This window comes from Capsella rubella, unplaced genomic scaffold, assembly GCF_000375325.1.
Source record: "Capsella rubella cultivar Monte Gargano unplaced genomic scaffold, Caprub1_0 scaffold_4, whole genome shotgun sequence".
NCBI classification, from domain to species: domain Eukaryota; kingdom Viridiplantae; phylum Streptophyta; class Magnoliopsida; order Brassicales; family Brassicaceae; genus Capsella; species Capsella rubella.
Genome location: NW_006238920.1, coordinates 11,888,765 through 11,896,311, shown reverse-complemented (window position 1 = coordinate 11,896,311; position 7,547 = coordinate 11,888,765). Strand labels below are relative to the sequence as shown.

The window sequence follows — 7,547 nt, the reverse complement described above, 5'->3', positions numbered from 1 at the left end:
TTTGATTCTGCATATATATTCACATATGTGATTGTCAAATAACTTGAACTATCAAAACTTCACAAATATTTATTCTGATCCTTTTAGTTATCTAGCTCTGAATGCCTTGGAGTGTATCCAATATGCGAGTTAACCAAGCCAGCTCTCGAGCAGAATCAAAGAACCGACTTCAACATTCTCAACATATCATACACACACATGATCATTAACCATTTAGCCCCCAAAAATGGCATACATTTCTAATAGTATCTTTATTTCATTCTGAGATAATGTGTTACAACATATTCGAATCAGACTTCATAAATAATTAGTAACAACAAAAACTTATTTGGTAAAAAAACAAACGAGCAAGTTAAAAAAAAAGAAAAGGAAATTAAAGAAAGAAAGAAGTGAGTGAGAAGAGAGTGTAAGTAATATATAAAAGAAGCACCGCCCTAATCAACCATTCACAACAATGACATTCAAACACTCTTCAGTCTCCCTTTCTTCTTGATTCGTCCTCTCCATTTTCTTTTTTCCAATTTCTTTAATCTCTATCTTTCTCTCTCTACTTCTACTTCTTCTTCTTCTTCCTCATCTATGGACCCTTTAGCTTCCAAACAACAACAACAACACCATCTTGACGATACTAACCAAACCCTAACCCACAATAATCCTCCATCCGATTCCACTACGACCACCACCGACTCAACCTCCTCCGCTCAACGCAAACGCAAAGGCAAAGGTGGTCCTGACAACTCCAAGTTCCGTTACCGTGGCGTCCGACAAAGAAGCTGGGGCAAATGGGTCGCCGAGATCCGAGAGCCTCGTAAGCGCACTCGTAAGTGGCTTGGTACTTTCGCCACCGCCGAAGACGCCGCACGTGCCTACGACCGAGCCGCCGTTTACCTCTACGGTTCACGTGCTCAGCTCAACCTAACCCCTTCTTCTCCTTCTTCCGTCTCTTCCTCTTCCTCCTCCGTCTCCGCCGCTTCATCTTCTCCTTCCTCTTCCTCTTCCTCTACTCAAACCCTAAGACCTCTCCTCCCTCGCCCCGCCGCCGCCACCGTCGGAGGAGGAGCCGCCTTTGGTCCGTACGGTATCCCTTTTAACAACAACATCTTCCTTAATGGTGGGACCTCCATGTTATGCCCTAGTTATGGTCTTCTCCCTCACCAACAACAACAAAATCAAATGGTGCAAGTGGGACAATTCCAACAACAGCAGTATCAGAATCTTCACCCTGCTAATAACAATAAAATTGGCGACATCGAGCTAACAGATGTCCCGGTAGCTAACTCGACCTCGTTCCATCATGAGGTGGCCCTAGGGCAGGAACAAGGAGGAAGTGGGTGTAATAATATTAACAATAATAATTCGATGGAGGATTTGAACTCTCTGGCTGGTTCAGTAGGTTCGAGTCTATCTATATCTCATCCACCGCCCGTGGTTGATCCGGTGTGTTCTATGGGTCTGGATCCAGGTTATATGGTTGGAGATGGATCTTCAACAATTTGGCCTTTTGGCGGAGAAGACGAATATAGTCACTGGGGGAATATTTGGGACTTCATTGATCCTATCTTGGGAGAATTCTATTGATTTGTTTTTTCTGTGGTAGATCATATTAGATACGTTGAGAGCCCCTTAAGGTCGGTCATGAGAATTTGGAGATTCAATATTGTTTATGAGAGGAATCAAGAAGATTACATTCTATGAGGAGCTTTGCATGCAAAACTTTGGAGGATTTTTTTTTTTTACCTATAGAGGATAAATAAGAGGGTATTTTATTATTTTTTTCGAAAATTTTTATTTTCGGGGAATTCGTAAAAGATATTACGGTTCCAATAAAGTATATACATGTAGACGAGAGGGAGGAGATGGTGGAAAAGTTGTATGGGAATTTTATTGGTTCAACATTTCCTTCACAGAGTGTGCCTTATATAGGATATGGTCATTTCAATTTGGTTGTTTGAGTTTCTCATCTCCCTTCAGAGATTATATATACTGTATTAACTATTCGTTTATCTCTGAGGTTATCTAAATTTATCTCTACATTGAAGTTTGAGTTATGTAGAAATGAATGAGAGAAACTATGAGAGTATAAGTTTTCAAGAAGTGTTCATCAACTACAAGCATATATATTGGTGGTGGTCGATGAGAAGAATATTTGCATTTCATACATTATTTGGTTGAATTGTAATACTAAGAGAAGATGTTTGCACGAGCTGGCTATCACACGCTCACACCAACACTAAATATTGGCGATGTGAATATGTGATTCCAATGGGTTAAACAGACATCTATCTGTCCTCACTCCTCAAATACTGATCATTTTTCTAAATATTTTGACATGATTTTGTGACTACTCAGTTTCTGGTGACTACTCTTTGTCTACTGACTATTGCTTTTTAAAAGTGTTTTTCCATTTTTTAAATAATTTACAATATTCTTAACAGTAACATAACTTTGATTATATTAGTTGCTATCATTTTTTGAAGAAATCAAGTAAAACACATTAACATAACTTTGATTGACAAAACCTTTTTTACCATTTTCTTTTAAATCGCTGTCATAAAACAAACCAAATTTCTAAACTTTACAAATATCTTGAAAGCCAAGAATATACAGTATAAAAGCGTTGTCGACAAATAAAAAAAATAAAAAAAAATAAGCGTAAAGGTCCAAACATTTATAAGGAACCACCAGATAATTAAAGAGGAAGGTACGTTCAGGAGCTTTCCTCTCTTCTCTCTCTAAAACCTTTCAGAGAGGAAAAGCTCTTCGACAAAGTTTTTTGTCCTCCGACTATGGTCGGCTTTGTTTCTGGCTATGTCCAGATTGTGTATACTCTTGTCTTTGTGCAAGTTTTAATAAACTCCGGCTAAGTCCGGTTTCCTTTCTCGCTATATGCGAGATTCGATCTCTTTCCAACTTTACTTCTTTCCGTTGATTTCTCCGTTTATCTTAAATTCTCTCCGTCTTCTCCAGTTGCTCGAGGAGTAATATCTTCATCACTCTCCTTTTGCTCATAGCAGATGAGCGAACATGAATCTTAGACTACATCATTACATAGGATGTGGTCGGTGGTAGAGCTTCCCCGGAATTGGTGTTTCTAGGAGAAATTTCGAAGCAGCTTCAAATGATTGATCCGGTAGATCTCGACGTACGCTTACATTGGATATGAGATCGACAGAAGGGAAGAGGATTCTCATCGCTTTGTGGCTGATAAACAGCAACAGATCGGAGATTGGCGGTGTCCGGCGAATTTGACGGTGGTGCTTGTGATCTTGACGCGTAGCTTTGAGAAAACACGTCTCTCTCCACGTGTCACTTGCTAAATCATAATTTCATGTTATTATTATCTTTTGTTTAAATTATGATTCAGTTTTAAACTGTTATTTCGCTTGTAATCCTCTATTGGGCTCAGCCCTTCTGTATCTGCCCACTGGACTTGATAAATGAAATCAAGTTGCCGACAAAAAAAAAAAAATAAGGAACCACCAAAAAGGCCCAAACAATTATTAGGTATCACCAAAAGAAGGCCCATTACCTCTACACTAGGGTTTCAAGGGGTATATATTCACAGTCACGCACCATTTCCTCTTCTTGTTACCGTCGCCGTGAAATCGCCGATTAGTGATTGGAGAAAAAGAGTTTCTCCGCAATGAGAGCTAAGGTATACATCCATCTTTTCCAATCTTCAGCATTACATTTTGTCTGATTTGTTCGGTTACGTCTCATATTGTTGTGGCTGATTGAAGTTCTGTTTTGTCGTGGTTGCGCAGTGGAAGAAGAAGCGTATGAGGAGGCTGAAGAGGAAGAGACGAAAGATGAGACAGCGATCTAAGTAGAGACCCATCTCGAAGACTTCGCCTTTTTCGTATCTCTGCTTCCCTGTTGTTTCTGTCTTTTCGCTTATAATCCTTAGTACTGTTGTCTGAACTCGTTTCAAGTTTTTCTTGTCTTCGTTATTGTTGGGTTGTATGGATCTTCGATTAATGTTAAACCTTAATCTATCGGATCAGTTTTTTTCTAACAGTAATGTTATATCTTTATGCTAATCTTCGTTGTGATCTTATCATTTTGGTTTAGAGCTTATGGAACAATTCAGATTTAGGTTATACACATTTTGGATTATACAAATCTTGATTAGGTTTAGTAGGAACCAAATTGCTGAAAAAACCTTTTAGTAATAATGGGTTCGAGTTCTACTATCTGCAAAAGTATATAGTGAAAATGCATTCATTGTGAGTAGTGAGAAGAGAGGAACCATCTCTGTCTTTTGCTTCTGATTCTGCAAACCGAAGAAGTAGATGAAGAAGAAGAAGATGTGATTCTGTTTAACGCAGCGCAAAGTGATTGCTTCAAAGCTTTTGCTGATGAAGCTACGTTCGTAGTCTTATTGCAGTTGTTATCTCTTAGGATGAAATTGATTCTCATTCGACCTCCGACACTTATAATCTCAGCCTGGATCGTTTCGAGTTGAAGCTTTGTGAGAACTTTTATGATCTCTGAGATTACCTCTGGTTGGTCTTGGCAGCAAAACGAAGCTCTGAAGATGAGTGTATTGGTGTTTGATTCAAAGTCAGAGATGGTTTCAGGCTGCACGGTTACTTCATCTGCCTCTGTTGGAAGATCTTGGAAGATTGGTGATTCTGCTGCTTGTTGTTTGAGTTCTTTCACTTGCTCTATTACTGTTGCTAATAGAGCTGCTTTGTCTAACTGTATTAGAGTCAAGCCAAAACCGGTTTACTTAAATTGTTACTCATAACCAATCCAGATAATAAATCGGTTAATTCAATTAAAAATTCTCAATTTAACCGAAACGAATCAGATAAAATCCGGTCTATTCAAATTGACGAAACCGAAGACATGTCACTTGTCTGGATCAGAGTCAGTTTACCTTGTCGGAGTTGGGGACAAGTTTGCGGAGAGCGGTGAGGTGGGAATTAATACGGTCACGGCGTCTTTTCTCAGCAAGACGGTGGCTTCTTGAAAGTGACTCAGCTTTTTCAATCCCACCGACACAATCATCAGCCGGGAAATTGCCGGAGGAGGAAGAAGAGAAGCCAAGATTAAAGCGGTTCCAATCAGAATCAGACTGTAATGACCATGACACCATATATGGAGTAGTTGAGTCGTAAGAATTCTCCATCGCCACGAGAAAACAAATAAAGAAAGACTTGGTTGTATTTTTGAAATGGAAGTTATATACCTCTCTCTTTCTCTCTTTGTTTATTTTCTTTGGTTGCAGAATCTGAAACTGAGAGTTGAAAGAGGTTTTTTCAATGTAAGTGGAAGTGAGTGAGATAGAGAGAGGTCGAAGTTTTTGGGTGTTGCATCTAAATAATGAAGGAGAAAACTTAAGGTTGATGTTGATTGGTGTGATACTCCTTGTAGACTTTTATTGGTTTTTTCCTCATCATATAAATTTTTTTAAGAATTGGCATCAATTCATCATCAACGTGCCTAGCCGCAAATTTTGTGTTGAAATTTCGCTCAAAACTTAAGGGGTCATATATATATATATATAAATGGAGGTTTATAATTTTGTTATAAAAAAATACGAGGTGTAAAAACTGTAAATAACTAGTATTTCTTTTGTTCACGTATGATTTCAAAATGTGTTACTTATTATGTAAATAATGTGTCCTCGTATAGAACTTACTATTTGAGCTTTTTTTTTCCTTGCGTATAAAATAACTTACTATTTTGAGATCTGTTTCTCAAAAAAAAAAAAAAGACCTTACAATTTAAGTATTTGTAAGAAATGTACGACAATTGATCTCTTTATAACTTTTTTTCCTTCTCACGTATTGTTTTTTTTTTTTTTTGGGCAAGTACTATAAAAATTTAACGACTTATGTTATAAAATTGCGTCCAGAGCAATAATACTAAGGAATATAGTAAATTAAGCAGTTCGAAAAATGTAAGGATCTTGTATACATATACATAATACATGAATATAAAAGTTTTTTTGTTTGTTTGTGTGTGGATAAGCTAACATACAAGTGGTTTTCGAGGTCTAATTTAAGATAGGGATTTTGTAGTTTGAAAGTTAAGTCGTTCAAATCAAATAGGTATATAATCGAATCGACCCACTTTAATCATATGGAAAAAGACCAACTGGTTATAAAAGTCGAGAAAAAATAATTTGATTCCGTAGTAGAAAACTTGGAATTGACAACAATCATTGGAGGGAACTATGCTTTTTAATGTTAACTTTTCCAATTAGTAAAAAAAAAGATTTCACCGGATCGGGTCGGTGGTAAATGATATCTAACACTCACAATCTCTCATGTTCCAATCATTTCTCTCAACATGTTTTTTCCTTATGATTATATTTTTTGAATAGAGAGAGTTTTGGATAGGAGCAAATAATAATTTGTCCGCCACCTCGACATATTTTTTTTCGACACGTTCTCAATGCCTTCCTTTGCGATATCCCACTTTTGCCTTCACTTGCCTAGTCTAAGCATGGTATATATAAGGTCAAATAGTTTATATTTTGCGTAGTCGGTATCTCGTAATTTCTAGATTTCATTGTGTGTTTCTTCATCAATCTTTATAAGAAAATAAAAGGACAATTTTTGGGATATATGTTGTAGCTAGCATACTAGCATGTCATCATGAGACAATTTTTTTTTTGATAAGATAAAATGGTGACGTGAATATGTTAAGAGGAATGGCTACATAGATGAGGTCGATGACGAGGGATAAATTTTGTATATAGTATTAGCTAACTGTTCTGATAGAAATCATTTGTTCAATTTCTCATGTGTTTTAAAACCTGGAATCTACTATTTGTGATTTTTGTTTATCAGTAAACAAACTTGAATAAGGTTATATATATACTTGAAAAGTGAGTGAAAAATATAAAACCTTATCGTAGTTGAACCTCATCGAACATAAAATTAGACCATTTCATTGCATCATATCATATAACAAAGATATATATCTTTGTTACCACCATACACAACCTAACATCTACTCAATCGATTTTAAAAGTTAAATTGACATCTAAATTTTTTTAGAAAACCCTAATCGCCACAATGTAATTTTTCCTCTAAATATGTTTGTGTATGTTGTAGGAGAAAATTAAAAATTATGTGATGTGAAAAGGAAAAAAAAAAAAAAAAAAAAAAAAAGACAACTAGTATGGGCATCGACAGAGAAAACAAGCTTTAACTTAGATTTGGTGGCGCTTCTTGTCACATATACTCACATGCGAAAGAGAGAAGCCTTTAAATCCAAATATATATGTGGTTGCACAGGCAAAGCAAGTAAGCAACTAAAACGATTTTTGTTTTTCAAGTTTTTTTTAATTGCACATATCCATAAATATTTGCGTAAAATCAAGATATGTAGGGCCAAAAGTAACACTTCAAATCAAAAGTTTCATACCACACATTGGACTAAAAATAAATTTTCAAGATTGCATAAGATTCGAGTTTATCAAGGCATTGACATTCTGGTACTTGTTATCATCCACTAACACTCTAGTGATGCGCGTAGAGTTTTTATCAATCAAAATTGATTGTGTTTACATGAAAAGTTTGTGAATCAAA

The 7,547-nt window shown here is 36.3% G+C and overlaps 2 protein-coding genes and 1 long non-coding RNA gene across 3 annotated transcripts; 2 read left to right on the top strand and 1 right to left on the bottom strand.

The window, feature by feature from the left end:
• Nucleotides 1-545: 545 nt before the first annotated feature.
• LOC17889696 (ethylene-responsive transcription factor ABI4) lies at nucleotides 546-1,769 on the top strand. The gene has a single exon (XM_006296040.2). The coding sequence runs from the start codon at nucleotides 580-582 to the stop codon at nucleotides 1,576-1,578; it is 999 nt and encodes a 332-aa protein (XP_006296102.1). The 5' UTR covers nucleotides 546-579; the 3' UTR covers nucleotides 1,579-1,769.
• Nucleotides 1,770-3,545: 1,776 nt separating this feature from the next.
• On the top strand, nucleotides 3,546-4,015 carry LOC111831247. The gene is made up of 2 exons (XR_002834462.1): nucleotides 3,546-3,655; nucleotides 3,765-4,015. It is a non-coding gene; the product is annotated as an uncharacterized LOC111831247 (long non-coding RNA).
• On the bottom strand, nucleotides 3,874-5,280 carry LOC17888856 (transcription factor bHLH51). Its single transcript, XM_006294610.2, has 2 exons — nucleotides 4,883-5,280; nucleotides 3,874-4,701 (listed from the first exon to the last, which is right to left on the bottom strand). Exons 1-2 carry the CDS (start codon nucleotides 5,132-5,134, stop codon nucleotides 4,222-4,224), a joined length of 732 nt encoding a protein of 243 aa, XP_006294672.2. The 5' UTR covers nucleotides 5,135-5,280; the 3' UTR covers nucleotides 3,874-4,221.
• Nucleotides 5,281-7,547: the final 2,267 nt, after the last annotated feature.